Genomic DNA, 25,865 nt, shown 5'->3' on the forward strand with positions numbered 1-25,865 from the left:
TAGGGTTGGGGGTAAGGGCTGGGCGACTGAGTACTTAGCAATGGTGATATTCAAACTGGGAACTGATACGGGTCGCAAGCTGAGATGGGTCCTGTGACGATGTTAATTTCTGGATCAAGAAGCAAAATGTATCATTTGGGAATATTTATTTTCCACATGTTGGTCAGTCGGCAAATTAATATCTGTGAGGGTCTGTGGGCCTCAAACACAACATGAGTGCCATTAGAGGGGTGTGGTTTCTGACATCAACTATGCTTGAAGTTTATGATACCCCATGAAGTGTGTTACAAAAACTTCAGTATGGGTTCCGCGAGAGCTGACTGTTCAGCAAATCTTCATACTTTACAATTGGACGAAAAGGGTTCTTTTGCAAATGCTGTTTCCTCTGCCTGGACTGCTCTGCCCCACTTCCACCCCCTTTCACCTGCCTGTTTTATTCCTTCTCCTTCCCTTGGGAGGCCCCAGGCTACAGCAGGCACCAGTTCTGGGCTCTCCTGGGTTTCTTCCCAGCCCTGACCCTCGGACCGCGTTTCCCCACTACTACCCTGGTCACTCTGGGAAAGTTCTCTGATGTGGGGTCTCACGAAGACTCCAGCAAGATGTCCTGGCTCCTGCCAAGACTGTGATCTCCTGACACCCACCCCTTTGCCTCCCTGCATGATCTAGGTGCCCCTGGTGATCTTTAAGCGGGAGAAGGAACTGGCCCGGAAGCTGGAGTTTGACGGCCTCTACATCACAGAGCAGCCCGAGGACGATGATGTGAAGGGGCAGTGGGACCGGCTGGTGCTCAACACTCCGTAAGGAGCCAGCGCCCACCTCGTGGTGGGCGGGGGAAGCAGAGCTGGGCTTCCACTCCCGTCCTGGCCCAGGCCTGGAAAGACTGGAGTTCCAGTCACTGCCGGTCCTGACTCATTCTCCCCAAGCCTTCATCTTCCTCTTTGTAATAAAGACAAATTTCCCGTGCATTAAAGCAGGGGTCCCCAACCCCGGGACCGCGGACCAGTATTGGTCCGTGGCCTGTTAGGAACCTGGCCGCACAGGGGAGGTGAGCGGTGGGTGAGCGAGAGAAGCTTCATCTGTGGCTCCCCATCGCTCCCCGTCGCTCCCATTACCACCTGAACCGCTCCCTGTCCCTGCTCCTGCTGGAAAAATGGTCTCCCATGGAACTGGTTCCTGGTGCCAAAAAGGTTGGGGACTGCTGCATTAAAGTGCCTATCGGGGTGCTGGTGACACATGGAGATTCTTGGGCGCCAGCCCTGCAGATTCCAGTTCAGTGAGTCTGAGGTGGCACCCAGGAACCTGCCTTTTAAACGCTCCCCATGTGGAATTCTCACCAGCTGCCGTGAGTGGGAAACATATGAAATCATTTGGGTTTTAAATGAGCCAGAAGTGGAAATGAGGGTTGTGAGGGCAATGTGGTGGGACTCTGGACCCCCAAAGTATACTCCCAGCCCATTCCATTTCCCCCAGGCCAAGTCCCATCTTATGTGTTCTTTCAGCGGGGATGCATGCTTGGAGGGGGGCATGTCTAGAATAAGAACACCAGGTCAGGTTGGAACCCTGGGTTGGCCACACTCTAGCTGGGAATTCTTGGTCAAGTTACTTGGCCTCTCTGTGCCTCAGTTTTCTTATCTGTAAAGTGGGGATATATAATAGCACCAACCTCACAAGGGCCTTCTGACAATGAAATGAGTTAGTGTGGTTTCTGGGGGCACAGTAAGCCCTAGATAAGGGTTGGAAGTTATTTTCTTATGGGGTCCTGCCTAGTGAGGTGGTTCGAGGAGAGAGAGAAGCCATACCAAGGACATCCTATATTCTTTTATATATATATATAAATTTATTTATTTTTTTATTTATTGGCTGTGCTGGGTCTTCGTTGCTGCACGCAGACTTTCTGTAGTTGTGGCGAGTGGGGGCTACTCATCGTTGCTGTGCATGGGCTTCTCATTGTGGTGGCTTCTCTTGTGGCGCACAGGCTCTAGAGCGCAGGCTCAGTAGTTGTGGTGCACGGGCTTAGTTGCTCTGTGGCATGTGGGATCTTCCCGGCCCAGGGCTCGAACCCATGTCCCCTGCATTGGCAGGTGGATTCTTAACCACTGCGCCACCAGGGAAGTCCGAGGACATCCTATATTCTCATTGTCACCATCAAAGGCACATTTAACTTATACACATTCAAGTACACATGCTTAAGAGAGAAAAACACCTGTTTAAAATGGTGTCTGCCCAAGACCTTGACTTCTAAATACCATTTCCCATGACAAAGAACCAAGCCCCTTGGAAAAGTGGCAGGTTTCAGGGCTGGGATGAGAAAGTGTAAGATGAGCCTGGATTATCTTGTTGGGTCGAAAAACAAGGGTGTGCTCAGTGAAAAATGGCGACATGCCGAAAGGACCCAGCCGCCAGCTAGAAGGGGCTCCCTGTGGACAAATCAAGGACAAATCTGAGCATCGATAAGGATAGGAAATGCCACGAATTGAAACACATCAAATAGGTCTAAACCCAGGGATTCATAATAAATCTCCACTCCACACTCCCCCCGCCAACAAAACTCATTGACCACTTTTGCAGGATGTTAGGGCATCAACTCATCAATTAGAAAACTGGTAAATAAAGGGCCAGAATCATTAAATAAAATTCAGCAATGTGAGAAGGCACCCCCTACCCCGGAGCTGGAGCAGGGCTAGGCTGCTGGTCCCGACTCCTCCCCACCTGAGCACACTTCTGGGTCTTTGCACGTCTTGGGTCCATATGCAAGCCGCCTGCCTCACCTGGGCTCCCACAACAACAGCAGCAGGGGAGGGGTATGGGCTGACCTTGGGCAAACATCACCTGGCCTGGGGTCTTTAGAGCCTGACCCTGAGTGAGTTGTGACCCCACCATCTGGGGTCTCCTGTGAGAAGGGCATTGGAATTCCACCCCCCTCCCCTGGCCTGGCCTGGCTCCTATTCCCTCCTGCACTAACATCCTGTGGCTTCTTTCTCTTGGCAGGTCTTTCCCCAGCAACTACTGGGACAAGTTTGTCAAGCGGAAGGTGAGAGGATGTGGATGGGGGCGTGGAAGGGCCTCCCTGGCTGGGGCCCTTGCTGCCATCAGGCCATCGGGGCCCCGTCAAGCGCTTGCTCCATGTGCAGCCCTGGGCAAGGGGCTTTGCCTCTTTGAAGGGCACCTCAGTTTGCCCATCTGGAAATGGGCATGATAATGACCCCTCCCTCTCTGTAATGAGACGATACATGTGACACGCACAGCATAGTGCCTGCACAGAGTAAATGTTCCACGAGTATTAGTTTTGAGGGAGGAAGTAAGGCATTCTGTTTTCAGCACACAGATGCTGGAGCTGGGTTCTCTGCTTTTCTATTCCTAGCTGTGTCAGCCTTTCTGTGCCTCAGTTTCCCTCATATTCAAAGTAAGGTAGTAAGAGGGCTGACCCCCACAGGGTTGTTATAAATATTACTACACGAGCAATATCTAGCACGTAGGAAAACATTAGATAAGTACTGGCCGTTACAATCATTCAGTCACTCAACAAATGTTTACCAAGCACCTACTGTGTGCCAGGAACCATTTTAGGGACCTGGAATCCAAGCAGTAAAACACATTTGGACCCTCAAGTTGGAAAGACAGATGAGGAACACATGTATAGCACTCAGGTGGTGAGAAGTGCTGCAGAAGGAAAAAAGCCCAGAAGGGGGGTGGGTAGTGCATGGATGTTGGCCCAGAGAGGTGCTCTTTCGTGCAGGGTGATCAGGAGGTGAGGGAGTGAGGCAGGTGGGAATCTGGGGGAAGGGTGTCCTGGGCAGGGGGAACGGCCTGTGCAAAGGTTCTGGGGGAGAAATGTACTGGTGTATTTGAGGAGCTGTGAGGAGGCCAGTGTGGCTGGAGCAGAGTGAGTGAGGGGGTGAGCGGGAGGAGATAAGTTCATAGATGATGGGGCGTCAGTTATATAGGATTCTTTATGCCTAATAATCGTAAGTTATCCCAAGTAATTTGGCTAGTGAATTAACTGGATCTTTACCACTTTGGGACCTTCCCCCTGAGGATCTGAAGAAAGCTCTGGCCCTTCTCCCCAGAAAAATGCACCCCCAATCTCTCACACAAAGTTCAGAGTGTCCCCGGACCTCCCCCACCCCCCCACCCCCGACACCATGCAGGCCATGACTTTTCCCGCTCCAGTTGTGTCTGCACGGCCCCATGCTCCCCTGTGTAGGTCTTGGACAAGCACGGGGACATCTATGGGCGGGAGCGGATCGCCGAGCTGCTGGGCATGGATCTGGCCACGCTGGAGATCACGGCCCACAATGAGCGCAAGCCTGAACCACCGCCGGGGCTGCTCACCTGGTGAGCCGGGAGTGACCCTGCACAGGCCTGGGGCAGGCAGGGCAGGTGGCCGGGGCCTGACCCTCCAGCATCTGGCCATCCTCTTCCCTCCACCCTACAGGCTCATGTCCATCGATGTCAAGTACCAGATCTGGAAGTTCGGGGTCATCTTCACAGACAACGTGAGGAGGGCCCCGTAGGTGGGGGAGGGGCCTGCAGGAGAAGGGCCCTGGAGGGTTGGGGGCTCCACCCCTAGGTGTCCCTGACCAGGGACTGACTCCTGACCCCTGTGCCCCTCCGACCCACCCAAGGCTCCTGACCCCCCAGAATGCTCTTGAGTTCACAGACTACATCCTTCTGTGGAGAGTTCCCCAGCTCCCCACAGAATGGCTTCCCACCCAGAGTGCTCCATTGTTCTAGGGTGTTCCCATCCTTCAGATAATCCCTAGCCAGAGGTGGCATGTGGACCCCAGTGCATGCCCAATGTTCTCAAATGTTCCCGGACCCCCAGAGGGCTCCCTGGCCTTCATGAGTGCTCCCTGACCCCCGCTCTGTGTGCTCACAGTCTTTCCTGTACCTGGGCTGGTACATGGTAATGTCCCTCCTGGGCCACTACAACAACTTCTTCTTTGCCGCCCACCTCCTGGACATTGCCATGGGGGTCAAGACACTGCGCACCATCCTCTCCTCTGTCACCCACAATGGGAAACAGGTGTGGAGGGGACCTGCCGGAAGGGAGTGAGCCTGGAGGGATGAGTTTGGCAGTCTGGGGAGGGGTGGAGGGGGAGGGCTGAATATGTGGGGTGAGGAGGGGCAAGGCTGGGTGGGCTAAGCCAGAGTGGGTGTGGGTCGTGAGACCCCCGGGGGAGGGCCACCTGGGCTGAACTGGGGCAAGGATAGGGAAGTCTAGGGACATCCCTGGTAGTCCACGGTTAAGACCCTGTGCTCCCAATGCAGGGGGCCCAGGTTCGATCCCCGGTCTGGGAACTAGATCCCACATGCCCCAATTAAAGATCCCACATGCCCCAACTAAGACCTGGCGCAGCCAAATAAAGAAATAAATACTAAAAAAAAAAAAAAAAAAGGGATCGAGAAGGCTGGGCATGGGGGAGGGGCAAGCCAAGCATGGAACTGAACCGCCGCCGCCCACCCCCAGCTCGTGATGACGGTGGGCCTCCTGGCGGTAGTGGTCTACCTGTACACTGTGGTGGCCTTCAACTTCTTCCGCAAGTTCTACAACAAAAGCGAGGATGAAGATGAGCCTGATATGAAGTGTGATGACATGATGACGGTAAGCCTCTCCCCTCAATGCTCTTGGATCAAGTTACCAGTCATCCCTGACCCTTAGTTTTCCCACCTGTAAAAGGGGTTAGTAATAGAAACTACCTTGTAGACTTCTTGTGAGGGTTCAGTGAGCTGACACTGTGAGGTACTTTGAACAATGCTCGATAAATGGTAGCCACTCTTGTAATATTATTTGAGATTTTCAAGCTATTATTATTGGGAAGGTGCTCAGGCACAGTGCCTGACTTACAAGCCATGTGATTTGGGGTTGGCTGCTCAACCTCCCCATGCTCTGGTGTCCTTACTTGGGAAATGGGTGTGTAATAACAGCGCCTACATCCTAGGGTTGCTTTTAGGACTCAGTGATGCTCCCTGACCATCTAAGACTTAAAAGTCTTAGAACAGTGCCTGGCAGGTATTGGGTTGCCCAAAAAGTTCCTTCAGGTTTTTCCGTAAGATCTTACAGAAAAACCCAAACAAATTTTTTGGCCAGCCCAGTATTAAGGATTCCATAGATGTGATGTGAGCTACTACCATCATTATAATGAAAAATTTCACCCAAAGCATGCATAGCATGTTTTTATTTTCTCTTCCATTCTAGTAGCGGTAGTCATAACCCAAATTGAGTTTGTGTTTGTTTTGTCCTAAACTCCATCTTTTTTTTGGCGGGGGGCGGGGGGGGTGGGCTGCACTGCAGGGCTTGTGGGATCTTAGTTCCCTGACCAGGGATTGAACCTGGGCCCTCAGCAGTGAAAGCACAGAGTCCTAACCACTGGATCACCAAGGCATTCCACTAAACTCCGTCTTTATTTTTATTATACTCCAACTGAACCTTAGCATTTCCTCTGCTTGTGAATTTTATTATTTATTTTTATTTAGTTAAAAAAAATTTTTTTGACCACTCTGTGAGGCTTGTGGGATCTTAGTTCCTCAACCAGGGATGGAACCTGGGCCCTCCGCAGTGAAATCGCAGAGTCCTAACCACTGGACTGCTAGGGAATTCCCCCCAAATTAAGTTTAACCTACGCTAGGCATGGGCCACAGTGGAAAGAATCATCCCAGGGCTTTATCTCAGAGATGGCCTGTAATCTGGCACTGTGCTTGCAGGACCCATTCAGCTCCTCAGCCTGACATTTGAGGTCCCACCAGACCTGCTTACCACTCAGCCTTGTTCCCACCAGTTGCTGGTCTTAGCTCCTACCCAAGACAACTGGGTTCTCTCACTTCCCGGGGACACAGAAAGAACAGTGTAAAATCTTTCCCAAGTGCGAGGCAGACCACATCCCTCTCTCTGCTCAGAACCTTCTTGTGGTTCCCCAATGCCTTCACCAGGGCTTACAAAGCCAGGGAAAAACCAGCTAGCCTGAGTCTAACCAGAGTCCTTCTTGCTTTTTGCTCTCTGGCTGCCTAGTCCTCCTTCAGTTCCCCTAAGATCATGTGTTTCCTCCCAACCCAAGCCTTTGCATCTGACATTCTCTCTGCCCCCCTCCCCTGGCCCTATGTTCACACACCCCTTCACTTGGTGTTTCACCTTCAACTTAAATGCTGCCTCCTACAGGAAGCCCTCCATGACCATTGGCTGGACCTCATTTATGTCCCTGCTCTTGCTCACAAGAACTCTGTTTTCTAGCTTCACTGAACCTCTTTCAGTTCCTCACAAGAGCAAGATGTATTCTTTCCTCCCCAATGGTGACAAAGCACGTGTGGTTTTCCCTACCTGGAGCCCTCTCTCCCACCTAACATTTTCTTCACGTTCCAGCTCACACATGTCGCCTCTTCTAGGAAGCCTTGCCCGATCACCCCCGCTGGGTCAGGCTTTCATAGCTTCAGCGCTTCCTGTGCTTCCCCCATCTCACCCCTGATTACACTGTGCTTCCCCCATCCTGGCCCTGAGCCTTCACTATCACAACCCTAATCATTTCTAGGCTGTCACTGTCTGAGGCCAAGTTTGTGAGCCCTGTGAGAGGAAAGTTCAGGGCTGTCTCGGTCATTGCCATGTGTGTCCTGCCCCAGCTAGCCCAGGGCCCATAGGTACGCAGTGAATGTCGAATGATTGAATGCGTGACTAATATGCTTCTCGCCCTGCCCCCGCAGTGTTACCTGTTTCACATGTACGTGGGTGTCCGAGCTGGTGGGGGCATTGGGGACGAGATTGAGGACCCAGCAGGTGATGAATACGAGCTGTACCGGGTGGTCTTCGACATCACCTTCTTCTTCTTTGTCATCGTCATCCTGTTGGCCATCATCCAGGGTCAGTGGTCCTCGGGGTTGTGGGAGTGGGGCTCGGTGCCCAGAGGCAGACTAGCTCCTTTACGAATGCAGGCCCAGGGTCAGTCAGCCTGGATTCATATCCTGGCTCTGCCTCTCCCTACTGCGAGACTTTGGGCAAGTCACCTCTCTGAGCCTCAGTTTCTCCATCTATAAAATGGGGGTTTTAATTCTACTAGCCTCATTGGGTTGTTGTGAGAATTAAATCAGTTCATAGGTGGTACATGTCTGGCTCATGGTAAGTGCTCAATAAATGCTAGGTATTATTATTTTTAGGGAGTGGGGTGAGATTAGGCAGATGAGGATGGGAGGCAAGACTCACAGGTAGGTCGCCAGAAGAGGAGGGAGTCTGAACTGGGTCAGAGGTTGGGCGCTGACTTGCGCCCTGCCACCTCAGGTCTGATTATTGACGCTTTTGGTGAGCTCCGAGACCAACAAGAGCAAGTGAGGGAAGATATGGAGGTAGGTCATGTCTGGGGGGCGACCCAGGGGGATTATGGTACCCTGGAGGGTTGAATGGGCCTTGACTTGGATGTCTCCTGCCATGCACAGACCAAGTGCTTCATCTGCGGTATCGGCAGCGATTACTTTGATTCAACACCGCACGGGTTCGAGACCCATACACTAGAGGAGCACAACCTGGCCAATTACATGTGAGTGTGGGCCCACTGGCCAATCAGGAGGGTGGGGGCGTGGCCGCCGACAGCCGGAGGGGGGCGAGATACTGCGTATTGGCCAGTTAGGGGAGGGGGTGTGGTGTCCATGTGGGCGGATTCCCAACCAGCCAATCAGGAGAAAGTGAGAGTGGTCGCGCCCTGTCTACCGCTGCCTCCCATCCCTAGGTTTTTCCTGATGTATCTGATAAACAAGGACGAGACAGAACACACGGGTCAGGTAAGGGTGTGTTAATGGGCAGGGACATGGTGAATTTTAATATAAGGTCAATCAGCAGGTGGCAGTAAAAAACTCATATCAATATGAAGCATTGGAAGATGTGACCAACCAACCCTTCTCCATCCCCCACCCCTAGGAGTCTTATGTCTGGAAGATGTACCAAGAGAGATGTTGGGATTTCTTCCCAGCTGGCGATTGTTTCCGCAAGCAGTATGAGGACCAGCTTAGCTGAGACACCCCCAGCTGGCCCTTCACCCGCACCTCAAGTGCCTTATTCTCACAGCAAGCCCCTCAGCCCCCAAACCCCTCCCCCCAAGGCGGCTGGGCAAGGGGTGACCACGTACTGGCAAAATAAAGTCTGTGCTACACCCCTGACATCATTGTGTTGGATTGTTGGCATTTGGGGGGTAGGTGGGCATTCAAGAATTCTGCGCTCCTCTCCCCTCCACCCCAAGAAAACCAGGATAACAACAGAGACGGAAGTCACGTTTATTGGGAGACAGGGGCATGCCATGATCACTCATGTATGTCCCTTGGGGAGGGAGGTGTCGGGACGGGTTCCTAACACCCCCTCAGGGACTCATTCCTGGATGTAGAGGTTGCTGGGGGCAGAAGGATCATCTGCTGGGCGTGTCTCCACCACCACAGGCCTGGGGGAGAAAAAGAGAAGTCAGTCTGTTCATTCGTTCATTCATTCTTTCGCCAAGGAGTTTATAGGCTGTGCCAGCACCAGGCTGGACTATAGCAGTGAATGAGCAGACATGGCCCCTGCCCTCGGGGAGCTCAGTCTAGAGCAGGTGTGAATCAGTGAATTAGGTGAGTGCAAAGAAGCAGGAGGCACACAGCAGGGAAACCTAGCCCAAGGGGTCAGCCAAGGTGCCCCCAAAGAATGGATGGTGGCGCCTGAAAGCGGCTCAGGAGGGGACTTGGTGAAAAGGCAGGGAAGCGTATTCTGGGCAGAGAGAACAGCCTGTGCAAAGGCCTTGAGCTGGGAGAGAGCCTGGGACTTGACTGCAGAAGTCATGGTTTGTGGGCTGTGACCAATATTGGGTATTTATCTTGAGGTCACAGGAAGGTTTTAAACAAGTGGAGAGGGACACAGTCACATCTGGATTTTAAAAGACCCCTCTGACATGTCAAAAGATCACAGAAATCCTTGAAGGGGCTCTCGCTGGCTAAATCTGGGAGTATTTGTGCCTCAAAACAATGATAGTAATAGGTTATAACCCACAGGATAAAATGGAAATCCTTGAGACTATACTGAAATACACACACACACACACACGCGGTGGAGAAGGGACAGCTCTTCCCTACAGCAGAATGCCAACTAATAAACATAGAAGAAATGATAGAAATAGAAAATCACCATTTAGTAACCATCCTAATAATAGACTCAGGCAAAAATCATCAGTACATGGTAAAACTACTAGGTGAAAGTATGATAAGAAACATTAAATGTATGTAATCTCAAGAAATCACCCAAAAAGATACTTATTAATACAGAGGAAAGAATAGTAACTTCATAGTGGAGAGATCTTGCTGATGCCACCTTAACCAAATGACCAAAGATAACATCCCCAGTAATTGGACAAACAGACATGTGCTTCCTGATCTGATGCAGTGAGAAGGACACACCATCACTTGTGTGGTATTCCTGCCCCAAACGCTTAACCTAGAAACCTCAAACCCAACCGAGGGACATTCTGTAAAACAAATTCCCTGTACTCTTCAAAAGTGTCAAGGCCATGAAAAGCAAAGAAAGTCTAAAGAATTGTTTCAGACGCAAGACTAAAGAAACATGACTCCAAAATGCAGCCCATCACCCTAGATTATATCCTGGACCAGAAAATAAATATTATTTTTTGGTTATAAAGAGCATCATTGGAACAGCTCGTGAGACTTGAATGGGTGTGTGAATTAGAAGGTAGTGATATCTCAGTTTTATTTTCCTGATTTTGACAGCTGTATTGTGGTTTGTAGGAGTATATTCTTGCTTTTTTTTTTTTTTTTTTAACCACACCGCACAGCATGCAGGATCTTAGTTCCCCAACCAGGGACCGAACCCGTGCCCCCTGCAGTGGAAGCGAGGAGTCCTAATCACTGGACAGCCAGGGAATTCCGAGTATGTCCTTGGCTTGATTTAGGAAACATACACTGAAGTATTTAGGCGTAAATTGGCATCATGCTTGCAATTCACATGCAAATAGAAAAAAAAACTGTACATACACAGAAGGGAAGAATAAAGCAAATGTGGTTAAAAAATGATATATGGGGAATCTGGGTGAAGGGGATACATAATTTTTAAATTTATTTTTACAACCTCTCTGAGTCTAAATTTATGTCAAAATAAAAAGTTACAATAAAAATAAAAAAATGAAAATTCCACCTTGGCTGCTGTGTGGGGAATAGACTATAGGGGGCAGAGATGGAAGGAGGAAGACCAGGTGAGAGGATGCCGAGGCCAAAGATACAGCTGGCTGGGGGGACACCTCAGGATGCCCTCTCCACATCAGAAGCCCCATGCCACCCCAGCCCTCTGTCCCCTTCCCCAAGCTCATACCTGGGGGAGCCAAGCAGACGGAAGGTGAGGGTGGGGTCTCTCAGCTCCTGCAGCAGCTGGGGGAAAAGGTGCTGTGTCAGTGTCTAGAAGACTCCTCCCCCTCCCTTAAAGAGAGCAGGGGATGAGGTCTCTGAAGTCCTTAGGTCCAGAAATAATGATTCTTGCTAACACCGCTCATCAGCTGTGTGACCTCACACAAGTTACCTAACCTCTCCGCACCTCAGAGTACAAACCTTTGAAATCGTAATACCTACCTGATAGGCAATCATGAAGATTAAGTAAAATACAAAAGTTTAAGGGCAGAGCCTGACACATAGTGTTCTGTGAGCTAAGCACCATTTTCACTCCATCTTCCAGATGAGAAAAGTGAGGCACAAGAAGATTAAGTTATTTGCCTAAGGTCATTCAGCTGGCTTCCAACCCAGGCAGTCTGGTCCCTGTTCTTAACCCACATATCTCTATAGTGACCCCATTTTATAGTTGGGAGCCTGAGGCTCAGAGAGAAGCAAAGTCCCTTACACAAGGTCACAGAGTGACCTTGGATGAGCTCTGGACCTAAGAGACCCTGGGGTAGAGAAGGAGACCTGTCTGAACTGAGCCTGAAGGAAGCTTCTCCTCCAGGACTTCACACCCTGACTTGGTTCTCCCAGTCCATCTGATGAATGAGATGACTGAAGTGGGAGGGGCTGGGTTGCAGGTGCCAGGATGGAGGAGCTTACCTTGTCCGAGCCTAGAGCCCACACCTGCACTCCATGCTTCCAGAAGGCCTGGAGCCGACCCCCGACCATGGCTGGAAGGAAAGCAGTGCCTGTTACCCTTGGGTTTCACTTAATCCTTCAACCTGGACCCCGGACCCTATCATCCTGGCACACACCCACAGCCTCCACTGCTTCAGTCATGGGGATCTCTGGAGTTCGAAGGCCCCGGACTGGGGCGCCCTCTGGTGTCACCAGCTTCAGAGACCCTAGAAAGAGGTAGAGAAGGGGCTTTAAGAGCAGTAAGTGGGACTTTGAAGATTATGGAGGGATCAGAAAATACATTCAGTGCGAGAAGTCAAGCAGGACAGGCAAGGACTGAAGGAGCTCAGCGTTTCTGAGAGGTACCAGGGTCTGGGGGTAGGAGATCTAGGAACAGCGGGGGCGAAAAAGAGGGAGGAGGGTTCTTACCGTCCATCAACACCATCACCTTGTCTTCCTCGACCTGAGTCACCTGTACCGGTCCCTTGTGCTCTGCTTGAGAGGCCGGGGTTCAAGGACCAATTCCACCTCATTCCGTCCTCCTTCACTAGGCACTCTCCATTCCCAAGCAAGCGGGCTAAACCTCGCGCATCATAGAGTTCCCCACTCCCCCATCTTCAATCTCACCAGTTACAGATACCCAGGGTTCTTCCGCCCCTTCTCGTTTCAACCCCGCCCCCAATTACGCCTCAGGCTAAGCACCGCCCAGATACCAAAGCCCAACGCTTCCCAAATGATAAGCCCCGCCCAGAGCCTGGCCCACTCACCCGTGCTCATCTCGCCCAGCCAGCAGGAGAGCGCGCCGAAGCGCACGGTGTGGAAGAGCACCGACTTCGCCGGCCGCCCGGGGCTCACGCCGATGCACACGGCGGGCAGCTCGGAGCCTGGCCCGGTCAGCAGTGCGAACACCGGCAGAGGCGTAGGCAGCGGGAACAGCACCTGCTGCGGGCCGCGCAGGGAGGGGCGGGCTCAGAGGAGGTTTGGGGCGGGGCCTGAGAGGGGGCGGGGTCTTGGAGGACAGCGGGCCGGGGCTTCCTAAGTTTGCCTTGGGAGGTGCCATCTAGAAACTTCGGGGGTGAGGTCTCAGAGGGCTCTGAAATGGACAGGTGTGGCCTCAGAGTGGGCGTAGCTTCCGTTTAGGGGCGTGCCACCGTGGTGACAGAGAGGGAGCGCCCCCGGGGGCCGTGGCCCCCAAGGCAGCAAAGTCTCCTTAGGGACTCAAAGGACCTGAACGGGGTCTCCTTAGAGATGGGGGCTGGGGAGGGGGATAGGGCTTGAAGAATAATTAGGCCAGGGGTGAGGAGTTTAAGGATCAGAAAGACCGGGAAGGAGCCTCCCGGTGGGCGGGGCCTCGGATGGAAGCCCGGGTCTGTGGAGCTCGCAACCTAGCCACCCAAAGCCCCCAACGTCTACAGGCTCCCTACCCGGACCAGCAGGAACTTGTTCATGGGCTGGTACCACTGAAGCAGGACTACGGATGTCTCCAATGCTCCACACAGGAACGGGCCCCCGGAGCTCGCGCCCTCCGCTGTGCGGGTGAGTAGAAACCGGTTAGGGTCAATCCTCTCTCCCCTGCTCCAGCCCCCAAAGGCCACACATCTTTCCCCGGGCTCTGTTCACCCTGCCTTAACTCTGCAACCCTCTCGGGTCGAGAGGGAGTCCAAGTCCCGCCCCTGGTCCCGCCCCCTCTCCGCACACCGATGGGGTTTTCTCTCACCCACACAGCACGCCCGGCAGCCTTTGGTGTCCTGGATCTTAGTGGAGACCATGTTCTTCCTGCAGAAAAAGGTAGGCGTGAATGGGGGGAGGGACGGCAGGAATCGGGTATTAGAGGGGTCAGAGGTGCCACTGGGGGCTGGTACCTTGCCAGTAGCCGGTGGGGGCTAATGTGAGCGATGGGGCTTCCTGTTCTGGCCTCTTTCCGTTCCAGGAGGCCCAGGATGCTATGAGAATACAGGTGGGGGGTCTTTCCTGCAGTGCGTGTGTATGTAGGGGAAGCAGGCAGTTATAGGACACGGCACACTCCCACCTTTCCCCTATCCCATTACTTGGCCCCGTTCCTTTAAAATGCCCAAGCCTTCAAGTCTCAAGCACCTTTATTTATTCATTTTTCACGCAACATATTTTAAATGCCCACTGCAGGCCAGGCACAGTGCTTGGCTCTGGTGAACAATGGAGAGTAAAAGAAGTACGTTCCCTACCCTCGTGGTGCTTGTAGCCACGTGAGAAATGATGGACACTTAACCAGTCAGGTGAAGTTACACACATTACAAAGTTCAAGAAGAAACATATCTAGAAGCTCTGCAAAAGTTTGTCATCACGAAATTTTGGCTTGGGGTTGCCTCATAAATTAGAAATTCTTTTACACAAAGTGTTTATAAAACAATAACACAAAATTTTAATCTACAACTTGCTCACTCTATTTTAGTAAAGCATGGAACAAGTACTGACTGTCATCTGAACATCAGAGAAATGTAAAGACTGACTTCTTGGGGAAATCACCTCAAAACTGACTTGAGAGGTGGGCACTACTGTGAACCCCATTTTACAGATGGGGAAACTGAGGCTCAGGAAGACGTCTCTTGCCCCAAGTTCCACAGTGAAAAAGTGGCTGGAATTTGGATTGTAGGCCCTGTGAAGGGGCAGCCTAATTTTTTTTTCAGCTGTGCCCATCTATCTCCCAACCCCCTGACCCCTGACCCCATAAGTTCTGACCTCCACCCCTCCCACCCGGCCACAGCCAGACCTGAGAGAGACATGAGGACATTGTTGATGGAGTACACCCAGGTCGTCCGGCTAGAAAAAAGCTGCAGAGGAAGGGGGAGATGGCTCCTGTGAGACCCCAGCAACCCCAACTCCAGCCCCGCCCCCAGCCCACCCTACATGCGGCCCCTCACCATCTCCAAGGTGGCCTCCTGATCATTTCGGTTCAGGATGAAAATGCCTTCCTCGGCCCCCAGGAGCAGGTGCTGGTCTGGGGAGACAGACATGATGATGCTAGGACCGGCCTCATCACAGGGGACCTCCCAGACCCCCATATGACCCCAAATGCTGGTACTCTGTTCTCCAGCCCTGAACCTCAATTCTCTACTCTCCCCGCCACACTGATGCTTCCAGACTCTGTTTCCCCAAATCTGAACTCAAATCTGACCAGTTGCCTTGAGCTGGTCTCATTCTCACCAGCCTCTGACTTCCCCCGTTCTGGTGGTTCTTCCATCTCTGACCTACAAATCCTGACCCTCTGTCCCCTCAATTCTGACCACAACATTAGACATGCCTCCCCGAACAGCACTCTAAATCCTGTCCCTCTTTCTCCCTAGTTATGGTCCCTGAATGCTAATCCTATGTCAACACTGATCCTCAGACACCCCTACATATGGCTTTTTCTGTCCAGTGTGACCCCCAACACTCTAATACTGTTTCCTTAACATTTATCCCTCGCTGACCTTGTCTCCACATCTTTGATCCCCAAACCCTGCCCCTTTCTGCTGCATTCTAATCCCTAAAATTCCTGACCCTAAAATGCTGATCCCAGTTTCCCTACCGTTAACCTCCAACTGAGGGTAACGGGATCCAACTGTCCTGGATCTTACATCCCAAGCTCTGATCTTTCTGCTACATCTGACACACACCCCCTTTTAAATTAATTAATTAATTTATTTATTTATTTATTTTGGCCACACTGCACAGCACGTGGGATCTTAGTTCCCCGACCAGGGATTGAACCCGTGCCCCCTGCAGTGGAAGCACAGAGTCTTAACTACTGGACCATCAGGGACGTCCCATATCTGACACCCCTGGCCTCCAAACTCTAATTTTCCTAGTCTTCACTCTCCAACCCATCTTCACTCTACCCACCTTTGATTCCTAAACCTCAGCTGCAACTCCTGGCTCTGTCCCTGCCTCAGCTCTGCCACTCCCCACTCTATTAAGACCCTCCCCCTGTCCCTGCCTTTGTGCCTTCCATCAAGGGCCCTCCCTGTCCCCCCCACGTTCTCCGTGACCCTCCTGACGGCTCACCCTTGGTGGAGGGGTGCGTCCAGGCTGCTGTGCTGTGGATCCGGAGGGGGCAGCCGTTGAATAACTTTACAAGAAGGGCACACCCCTGGGTGGGCCATGGGGGCAGGCCAGCAGCAGATCCAGCAACAGGGAGGAGGGGACAGGAAAGCGAAGTCGTTAAGACTCAGAGGCAATAGTGCCAAGGTCCAAATCCTGCCTTTGCCTCCTCAAAGGTTTATGACCTTGGAAAGCTACTTACCCCTCTGTGCCTCAGTTTCCCCATTCTGAAGTAGGGGAATAACATCTATCTCTGTGATATCTACCTCTATCTGTGGAGGTATACACCATGTGAAGACACGAGATGGGTGTCTGGCACAGAGGAACTGCTCAACAAATGTCGCCTGTCATCACCTTTAGTCTTCCCAGCCAGACTCCCCCACTCCCACCAGGCATCCCCAGCCCCATCCAGAAGTGTGAGTCCTGAGCTTAGCTGGCCTCACCTTTTTCTTCATCTTTTCCTTCTTGGGGGGCAACAGTGGGGGCTGGTCAGGCTCCCGGGAGGCTGGGTTCCAGAGTGAGGGTTCTGAGATGGGGTGGGGAAAATCAGCCCCCAAAACCCCCCTACCCCTGCTCAAACCCCACCTCCGCCCATCTGCCACCCCAGCCTGCCCTGTTACCTGAGTGGGCAGTTAGGTGGGGGCTTCGGGTGGCTGGGGGAGGCCCAAGATGGGGGGTGCGTGGGGGAGGCCCGCTGGCACATCGGACCAGCACTCCCGGGCTCAGCTGCCCCTCATCCCCAGTCCCCCCAGGACCTTCGTCCGATGGAGAACGGAACTTGGGCTTTGGAGAGAGAGAAGGAGGGTGGGGGAGTACACTAGATGATCTGAGAGAGAGGGCGCCCTGCAATCTGCCTCTGCCAGAACCGACGTTAGGTCACGGCACTGACGTTAGGTCACGGCTCTGACCTTCCCCACGATGTCCGACCACCGTGCCAGCCTTCCCCTCTGACCCACGCCCGACATCCACGCACGCCAGCAACTAAAGGGTGAATGCTGGGTGCAGCAGGGATTTCCAAGGACCAGCTACTGTCCAGTGTCCATCGGGCTAAATGTTTTGAGTCCCACCCCTGGGGTCAGGGATGCCACTTCCAGATCCCAATGTGCTCCTCATCCCGGTCTTCCCAGACTTCAGAGGACCTGGCATCCCAGACTCCAGCCCTAGAGAGCTCAGTATCCCAGCATCCAGGGGCCCTGGCCTCCTGGCCCCCAGCCTCCCAGCTCGGGCCCAGGGCCTTACCTTGGGGGGCAGTGGAGGAGGTGTGTCTTCTGCAGGGGTGGGGCTGGAACACAAAGAGGGTTGGGTAAACAGGTGGCGGTGTGGGGAGGACTGGGGAGAGCTGGGGCTGGAGGTCTGAGCTCAGGAGGGTCAGAGGGTGACGCGGTCTGGGCTGGAGCTGAGGGCTAAAGGACTGACAACCAGGGTGATGATGGTAGCAGCAACTCTTGGATACTGAGTGCTGACAGCGCATCACGCCTGCCTAGGAACACAGGTCATATGAGCTCCCGGGGGTCGGCTTCTCATCGGTGCCGGGTGCACCTGCACGTGAACCTGTTACAGACAAGCTGTGTGGAATGGACCCAGGCCCTGAGGCTGACGCAGGCCTGGGCCTGGGGGAGATGGGGGCCTGGGCCGACCGCTGGGGTTCAGGTTGAGTCTGGGGCTGAGGGCCTGACACGGGGGAAAGGTTCCGTCTGAGGCTGGGGGAGAAGATGAGGCGAGATGAGGGCCGGGGGTTGAGGGTTAGGGCTGCAGTTGAGGTCTGGGGGTGGGGGAAACATGTGGCAGGAGCTGGGGACTGGGATGCGGCAGGAGGTCCAGGGTTGAATTGGGGTGGGGTTGGGGGTCAGAGGTTGGGGGTGAAGGAAGGTGGGGACATCGAGGGTCCAGTCAAGGGTCAGGGGTCAGGGCTGAGTGGTAGAAGGAAAATAGGGGCTGAGGCTGGGGGTGGGGGTGGAAGAAAGGCAGGGTTGCAGGAAGGCGGGGGCTGGGTGGGGGCGTGGAGTGGCCTTACATGTCCACGTCGTCATAGTCATCGTCAGACTCCGACAGGTGCCTCCTGAGGAGGGAAAGGCATGAGCTTTGGGTGGTCCCCACCCGTATCCCAGCCCCCCTCCCACCCTGAGGGTCCCTGACCTAGGACTGGTGCTCTTGAAGTCTCCAGGGGGCTGTAAGTGAGCCTGCAGGATAGTAAAGGGTCAGCGGTGGCCCGGGAAGGGGGGGGGGGTGGCGGCTGGGCAGCAGGGGAGGGCTCTCACCGTGTCCGCTGTGGGTCTGGACTCCATGCCTCTGAGCTTCCTGAACTCCATGTGCCGCCCTGGGGTGGGGTGAGGTGGGTAACACAGTGAGCTGGGGACGTGGATTTGGAAATAGAAAGAGTAGAACTGGGGGTGGGGTCCGGGGTCAGGATCTTGGGACTGGAGCTGTCCCTACAGGGGAGGGATCTGGATGTACAGGGGTCTCATTTGGGGGTCAGGGTTTGAGATCAGGGAGGTGGGGGCTCCAAATGGTTACAGAGTGTTCTTTTGAGGTTCCACTTGGGTATCAGGGATCAGAGATGTCTGCGGTCTCCGGGAGTCCTGGTGGTTATGGGAAATCTCATGGGGTCTGTTTGCAGGACAGAGAGGTGGGGGTCTCTAGAGTCATTTTGTAGATCAGGTGGTGATGCGGTTCTCAGGGGTCTCCTATGGGGTCAGATGGGGATGGGGGTCTCTGAGGGTCTATTTGGAAGTGATGAGGGTCTCTGGTGTCTCTGGCAGTCTGATGGCGGGGAATCTCTTGGAGTATGGGGTCAGATGTCCCCAAGTGCAAGGGTTCTCTACTCACGACAATCTGCGTCTGGGACCCCCAGAGAGCTGGACCGATGGGTGGATCTGATTCGCCGAGGGATGGCCGGGGGGAGCTGGGCAGAGCAGCGGCTGCATCAGGCCTGTGGCCCTCCAGCAGCCCTCTCCACCCTGTGGGCCCAGCCTGGAGCCCTCAGCCCTCCCATAACCTCTGTGCCCAGCACCCCCTCCATCCCTCCCTGGCTTTTTTCCTTCTAAGAGAGGCAGCAAGGGGGTGCTCCAGGCAGGAGAACAGCCTGAGCAAAGGCACGGGAGTCCCTCACCTCAGGCTCTTCATCTTCAATCTCGCCAACAGGGGCCCCCTTCCCTGGGTTCCTCATTTTGTCAAGAAGATCTAGGATCAGGCCTCTGTTTAGCCCGGGCTGGGACACCAGTTGATGCTGGGGGAGGGGAGGAGGGTGTCAGCAGACAAGAGGCCTGGGCTGGAGGGAGAGGGTTGGGACAGGGGCTGGAGAACCCATCTAAGGGAACCTGGTGGGGAAGTTGCCAACAGAGGAAGAAGGCCGGGAATGCTGGGGGAGCTGTGACCTGGAGGAGTCTGAGGAGTCTGAAGGGATTAGAAGAATTTAGGGTAGGGGATTCCCCTGGGGGTCCAGGGGTTAAGAGTCCGTGCTTGCACTGCATGTGGCACGGGCTCATCCCCGGTCAGGGAAATAAGACCCACATGCCACACATCGTGGCAAAAAAAAAAAAAAAAAAAAAATTTAGCATAGTTGGAGAATTCCAGAGGTGTCTTAGAGGGGACTGGAGTTCCCCTGGAAGTCCAGAACACACTCAGGAATGGGTCCTGCAGCCTTTGGGAGTTTGTGAGTTTTAAGAACTCAGCGTATCTTAGCAAAAGGTCTGGGATACAATTTGGAGAGCCTTGAAGGTTCCTGGGGAATTCGGAGGGACTAGGGACTTTGAGAGGGCCGTGGGGGTCCTGTGGAATGAAATTGTCAGTGTTCTAGGGAGCTGTGGGAGGCCCTGGGGAATTCTGGGGGTGAGTCTGGGAAGGCTTCTCGGGGAGGGGAGGTTTACACTGAGCATCTTGGTGGCGCCGGGTCGTTTCTTGGGGCTCTTAGTGAGCGTGACTTTGACAAAGTTGTGGAAGGCAGCCGACCTTGGGAGGAAGAAGGCAAGTTCTGGGGTGAGGGGACCACAGACCTGGCTCCGTCCTCCCCCTCCCCCTTTCCCATCACCCTCTCCTACCATTTGCCTTTTTCCTTTAGCCTCGGGGGCTGGTAGCCACTCTTGGTCATGAGGAAGAGAACTCTGGAAGAGTAAGGACAGAACATGGGGTTTGGACTTCCCAATGGAGGTCAGATCTCATGGCTCGAGGGGCCCCCAATAGCACTGGGGTCAGCAGAGAGCAAAGTGAGGGACAGGATGAGAATGAGGGTTAGGTTTTACAAGGCACAGGATGCCACTTCCTGGGGAAACTGCTTTTACAGGGCTCCAGTGGTCTTAGGGGAAGCCTCAAGATGGGGCTCCTGGTGTGGAGGGCTGGAGAGAAGGCTTTCTGGGTTGAGGGGATCCTGAGGGTCTCAGGTGGAGCTCAGAGTAAGGGGGTGTCTCTGGTAGGGGTCTTGTGGGGAAGCAGGCAGGGGGGTGGTGTCCACGATCAGAGTTGAGTGGGGTCTCTGGGACCAGGGGGACCTGCCACATCTGCCTACCTGAGAGGGTGCACGTCAAAGAGTGGTGGTTGTAGCTCGGCTAATTCGATGGCGGTGATGCCCAGGGACCAGATGTCACACAGCTCATTGTATCCCCCCTTCAGGGCCACGGCCGCCACTTCCGGAGCCATCCTGGGGGCAGAGACCCTCAGAGAGCCAGGGGTGACACGAGGAGGGGGAGGGGCAACTTCTTGCGGGGAGGAGAGAGAGGAGGAGAATGGAGCACAGAGAGAGACAGATGCAGAGAGGAACATAAAGATGGAGAGAGACAGAAATAAAGACGGAGAGAGGTAAAGGCAGAGAGACAGAGACTGGTTGGAAGACAGAGAGACAGAGAGTGAGACAAACGTGGACAGGTATGGAAAGACAGACAGATCAGGATAAAAATCAACACAAGCACTGAGAAGAACAGGTGCAGGGGTCACAGAGGGCCTTAGGTAAATGGAAAACTCAAAGGAGAGCCCAAGGGAAGACAGAACATTCACCAAAGAAAGGCAGAGGTGGGGCAAAAAGCCAGGATGGAGATTCCCAGGGATCTGGGCTGTCCCCCGTACCACCCCTAGGTGCCAGCCAGGCATCCCTCACCAGTAGGGTGTCCCAATGAAAGAGAGGCGTCGAGCTAGCGTTGCTCCAATCTGGGCCGAGATACCAAAGTCAGCTGGAGGCAGAGGGAGAGACACAGTGACATAGGGTCCCCTGTCCCCTCGGGCCCCCAGCCAGTTCCACTCCCCACCCCCCCAGCCACACTCACCCAGTCTGACCTCCCCAGCATCGTTGATGAGGATGTTGGCTCCCTGAGGAAGAGGCGGGGTTAGAGGCTGTCGGAGATACCCCCCAAGTCCATGCTGCCACCACTCCCTGGCCCCACACCACCCTGAACCATCCACATACCACCCCCGTCTCCTGGGCCCCCCACCCACCAAGGCCACCTTTCTGCCCCTAGACCACCTTGATGTCCCGGTGTATCTTCTTCTGTGAGTGTAGATAGGCTAGTCCCTGAGAAGGAGAGTGGACATGGGGGTAGTGAGTTTCCGGGGGCTGGAGCAGGGCCCTGCCCCTACCCAAGCCCATCTGAGCATCTCCTCACCTGGAGTACTTCCCGACAGACATAGCTGATCTGGAGCTCTGACAGGGGGCCTGTCACTGCAAAGGTCACCCCAGCATGGCGTTGGGTGAGGGCCAGGCCCCTGGCCGCCACCCACACCAGTTGAGAGGGTGCCACGTAGGGAAGAGGAAACAGGATGGGACAAGTGGGAAGAGGAGGCAGGGGGGTGGTCAACAACAGAGAGAGGCAGTGATGCAGAAAACTAGAGGCCGGAGGGAGAGAGATTCAGTCAACAGATATTTACTGCGTGTCTACTGTGTGCCAGCCACCGTGGCACTAGGGATACAGCTGTGGACAAGAGAGGCAGAGATCCCTGCCCTTGTGGATACAGACAGTAGACAAGATAAACAGGTAAGATATGCAGTACGTGAGATGCTAATAAATAATAAGAAAAAAATAAAGCAAGAAAAGACAACAGGAAATATGTGTGGGAAATATGTGTGGGAAGGGGTATGACATTTTACACAGGGTGATCGGCGAAGGCAACCCTGAGAAGCTGACGGGGGTGAAGATGGGAGCACTCCCACTCGGAAGGGGAAAAAGCAAGTGCAGTGGTCCAGAGGCAGAAGAGTGCCTGGTGGGTCTGGAAAGCGGTAAAGTGGATGGAACGGAGGTGAGGTGGGTCTGCTTGGAGTGCCAGGGAGGGTCAGACTCGTGGGGGCTGTGATGAGAAATTTGGGCTTGGCTTTGGAAGGAAATGAAAGGCACAGGAGGGCTCTGAGCAGGGGGTGATGTCACTTTGTAAAATGAGGAAAGGCAGAGCAAGCCAGGGAGAGAGACAGAGACAGAGGCACAGGAATAGACCCAAATTGAGGCAGAGAAAGAAAGATATGGTCAGAGACCAAAAAGTGGGAAAAAAGACACATTGAGAATGAGAGACACAGAGGGGTGAAGAGGATACGCGAGAGAGAGACGACAGACACAGGGGTCAGAGACCAAGTCTGACAGGCTGGCGGGGTGAGCCACTTCCTCTCTGTGGGCCTCAGTTTCCCTCCCGAGGACTTCTTAATGAAGTCCTTCCTTTCCTGCCATTTGAGGTCTTGGGCTGGAGGGAGACTGGGAGATGGTCAAAGATAGAGGTGTGCATCAGGAATCTCAGAGTGACCAGAGGCCCCCCCTGCCCCCACCCTCCAACGCGCCAAGAGTGAAAAGCAGGCTAAGAGAATCAGAAATGCATTCACTTATTAAACGAACATGTGGGCACTGATGATGAGACAGAAATGCAGAAATACTCAAACGCATGAGTACACCTTGGTGAGAACATGCAGACACAGGGGAAGATGGGGCCGGGGAAGTAGAGGGATCATTGCATGCAGAAAGACTGAGGCTGTACTCTCAGGTCCTGAAGGACAGGGCCCAGGGCCTGCTCAGTCACCACAGGGTCCCCGCATCATCCAGGCCAGGCCAGGCCCAGAGGAGGGACTCATTGTGTGAAATATGGACCAGAAAGTCCCAGGAGACACAAGGGCAGAGAGACAGGACAGGTGGATTGGAGGGGCAGGGGCTGCCTGGATCCCCTTGCCCTTTCTCTCACCTTGGTAGATGTCCTGGAGAGAACCAGCCCCACAGAATTCCATGCAAATCCAGAGCTTCTGCAGCCTATAACAGTTCCAGAGCGATAATAATACTAGCAGTAATAAATTATGACTTATAGGACAGCTCCATGCTCACTGTCCATCTTATTCTAGTTCAACAAGAACTTTAATGTAAGAGCTGTCATCTCTCTGTTGCCCACCAGAGTGAGATCATCCCATTTTATAGATGGGGAAGTTGAGGCTCAGAGAGGAAATATATGTTTAGGGCCAACTGGAATCAAACCCAGGTCTTTGGGCTCCTAACCCATGGCATCCTCTGTTGTCCCATGCTAACCTGGGAGACAGGGCAGAGACCTCACAGGTTGTGGAAGTTTGGAGGGGGTAGAGGAGCTAGGATACCAGGTCTAGGGGACAGAGATCATTATTAGGGCACCTGGGATATTAATTTGGGGGTCAGGGAATTTAGGGGTTCATATTAAAGGAAAAGAAAGTGAAACTGGGGGACCTGAAGGGCAGGATGAAGAAAGATTAGTTTTAGGGGACTTGGTTTCAGGTTTGGTTGCTATGAAGGGATCAATTTGGCAGACCCCTGGTCAGAAATGGGAGTTACTTATTGGAGGTTAGATTTGGGGGTGATCTGGTCAAAAAAGCGGGACTTTGGTCTAGAGATCAAGTTAGGGGTGCCCCAGTTAAAAATGGGGGTCCGGGATTAGTGGTCAGGTTAGGGGGTACCCTGGTCAGGGATGGGAGCTCGGGGGTAGGGGCTGGGCTGAGTGTCAGGGCAGGTCTGAGGCTCATCACCAGAGATAGCTCCCGTGGTAGGCCACGATGTTGGCATGCCGACAAGTTTTCAAGATGAGAATTTCCTTCTGAAGTGTGGAAACATCATCGTCTGCAAGCAGAGGCAGAAGAGAAAAGGCCGCTGCAGCGAGGGAGTATGGGGGAAATCTCAGTGTCCCAGGAGGTGGGGTGTGGGGAAGGAGCTCCTGGGTCCTCTCCTCACCAGGCTCCATCTTCACCATCTTCAGTGCCACCAGGTCCCCCGTCACCTTGTCTCGAGCCTTGTAAAGGGGAAGTTGACAGTCAGGCCGGCTCCATTTGCCCGAGTTCCTCCTCAGCATCCCTGAACCAAAGCCAAGGACTGGGACCCTCTAGAGTTCCCTTCCCTTCTTGGGCCTCACCCCAAAGGTTACTGGTTTGAGGGTCACAGAGAAGCAGGGGGTTCCTCACCTTGAAGACTTCCCCATAGGTGCCGCCACCCAGCCGCTGCAGCAGGTCATAGTGGTCTCGGGGGTCCCTGTTAAAGATGTCAGGGTCCACGAGGTCCATTCCTGGGGGCCGGAGCTGGGCCTGTGCCCAGGGGCCAGCAGGGCCTCAGGGCTCGGAATGCTGGCACCTCCCTCCCTCCCCACAAGCCCTGCACCCGCCTTGCCTCCACCGCCTGTGGCCTCCCCCCGCCCTACTCTCGCTTCCTGCCCCAGCACAGAGCTGTGCAGCCGGCTCCACCCCCTGTCCCTTGGGCCCTGAGAGCCTGTGAGGGGCAGGTTGCCTTGGGACCCAGGGGACCCCCCTCCACCTCCAGGGCCCTGGGCTGCATGTAAACCAGATGCAAACTATCTTAATTGTGACCTGCAGGGTGTCCTAACACTCCCTCCCGGGTTCTGGGCGGAGGCTAAAAACTACAGTTGAACCTCTGCTGAGTGCTTGAGTGTTGGGCCACAACCCGGAGATGGCAGGTCTGCACAGGGATGGCTACGCAGTGTATATTACTGTTCACCCGGGGCATATACGTGCACTTAGCGGTAACCCCCTGTGCGGGTTGAAGACCAGTCGACGTGCAAACGCCTGGATACCCGTGTGCACATATGTGGATGTACCCAGAGCATATACATAAGTGACACTTGCATGTGTATTCAAGCCTGCAGTGTGCAGAATCTGTTGTACACACGTAACTCATGACAGCACACATGGGTTGCTCACCTTCATCCGCAAAACGAGCCTGTGGGGACTGGGCGTGATGTGATCTGGCTGGGTCCAGGAACCCTTCTCCCCGCCCCCGCCAGGCAGAGCACAACAGCTTTGCGGGCCGTTACCCCTGGCGTTAGGGTGGAGTGTGGGGACCAGGTTCAGGACTTGAAACTGTGGAGCTCAGGATCCTGCCTTAGGGGCCGAGGCCTGGGGCAAAGGGGAGCTCAGAGAGCACCTTCCTCGGGACTTGGCTATGGCCCAAAAGGAGTCTAATACGTGCGTGCTTTCCAGCACAGTTTTGAGTACACGGCCGCGTACAACGCGACACGCGCGCACGCCGTGAGGGATCACTCTCTTTCCCAGGGAATTTGCGCGCACGTCCCAAGGACTAGACCTGGATACGCGAGGCCCGGGAAAAGTTGAGCCCCGCCTCCTCGCCTTGAGAAGGCACCTGCGCACTGGGCTAGGCTAGGTCTTTTCTCGCGCCGTTGGTTCTGCTCGGGTAGAGAGTATGCGCACGCGCCGACTGAGCCCGCTGGGAAGAAGTCACGTGGCAGCCGGAAAGCGTGGCAGCCGCCTCCAGACCCTCCCCACCTCTTCACCGCCGCCCCGCCCCCCGGGCTGGAGCGAAAACAATGACGTA

The 25,865-nt window shown here is 54.1% G+C and overlaps 2 protein-coding genes across 6 annotated transcripts in view; one reads left to right on the forward strand and one right to left on the reverse strand.

The window, feature by feature from the left end:
• Nucleotides 1-9,129, forward strand: part of RYR1 (ryanodine receptor 1) — a 117,136-nt gene extending 108,007 nt beyond the window's left edge. Inside the window, exons 95-105 of the mRNA XM_057713335.1 lie at nt 667-797; nt 2,989-3,031; nt 4,205-4,335; nt 4,436-4,496; nt 4,880-5,026; nt 5,471-5,605; nt 7,693-7,849; nt 8,264-8,328; nt 8,419-8,519; nt 8,709-8,760; nt 8,897-9,129. Of these exons, the coding sequence (XP_057569318.1) occupies nt 667-797; nt 2,989-3,031; nt 4,205-4,335; nt 4,436-4,496; nt 4,880-5,026; nt 5,471-5,605; nt 7,693-7,849; nt 8,264-8,328; nt 8,419-8,519; nt 8,709-8,760; nt 8,897-8,992 (1,119 nt within the window). The 3' untranslated portion in view covers nt 8,993-9,129. The remainder of the gene's footprint in view (nt 1-666; nt 798-2,988; nt 3,032-4,204; nt 4,336-4,435; nt 4,497-4,879; nt 5,027-5,470; nt 5,606-7,692; nt 7,850-8,263; nt 8,329-8,418; nt 8,520-8,708; nt 8,761-8,896) is intronic.
• Nucleotides 9,130-9,235: 106 nt separating this feature from the next.
• Nucleotides 9,236-25,615, reverse strand: MAP4K1 (mitogen-activated protein kinase kinase kinase kinase 1). Of its 5 annotated transcripts, none has more exons than XM_057711639.1 (32): nt 25,235-25,615; nt 24,485-24,551; nt 24,258-24,315; nt 24,056-24,146; nt 23,254-23,318; nt 21,702-21,757; nt 21,563-21,610; nt 21,366-21,408; nt 21,200-21,272; nt 20,615-20,746; nt 20,151-20,213; nt 19,980-20,061; nt 19,223-19,339; nt 18,940-19,015; nt 18,372-18,430; nt 18,250-18,293; nt 18,128-18,172; nt 17,353-17,395; nt 16,734-16,896; nt 16,557-16,639; nt 16,078-16,162; nt 14,955-15,031; nt 14,804-14,864; nt 13,920-14,028; nt 13,775-13,833; nt 13,482-13,585; nt 12,825-12,999; nt 12,487-12,552; nt 12,195-12,284; nt 12,040-12,110; nt 11,321-11,376; nt 9,236-9,410 (listed from the first exon to the last, which is right to left on the reverse strand). In XM_057711639.1, the coding sequence occupies exons 3-32, from the start codon at nt 24,274-24,276 to the stop codon at nt 9,341-9,343; spliced, it is 2,325 nt and encodes a 774-aa protein (XP_057567622.1). In that variant the 5' UTR covers nt 24,277-24,315; nt 24,485-24,551; nt 25,235-25,615; the 3' UTR covers nt 9,236-9,340. The 5 variants fall into 5 exon arrangements, with proteins under 5 accessions (XP_057567622.1, XP_057567620.1, XP_057567619.1 ...); XM_057711637.1 differs by having other exon boundaries at nt 16,557-16,618; nt 24,485-24,604; XM_057711636.1 differs by having other exon boundaries at nt 12,487-12,549; nt 24,485-24,604.
• Between the last annotated feature and the right edge of the window lie 250 nt (nt 25,616-25,865).

The sequence above is a fragment of the Hippopotamus amphibius genome, chromosome 16 (genome assembly GCF_030028045.1).
Source record: "Hippopotamus amphibius kiboko isolate mHipAmp2 chromosome 16, mHipAmp2.hap2, whole genome shotgun sequence".
NCBI classification, from domain to species: domain Eukaryota; kingdom Metazoa; phylum Chordata; class Mammalia; order Artiodactyla; family Hippopotamidae; genus Hippopotamus; species Hippopotamus amphibius.

Bases quoted from the DNA above. Each gene is read 5' to 3' on its own strand.
- MAP4K1 (XM_057711635.1), bottom strand. The intron at 24,316-24,484 runs GTGAGGAACCCC...CCCCTTTACAAG, and splicing joins CCTATGGGGAAGTCTTCAAG to GCTCGAGACAAGGTGACGGG. The intron at 14,865-14,954 runs GTGAGGGGCCGC...CTTCCTCTGCAG, and splicing joins AGGAGGCCACCTTGGAGATG to CTTTTTTCTAGCCGGACGAC.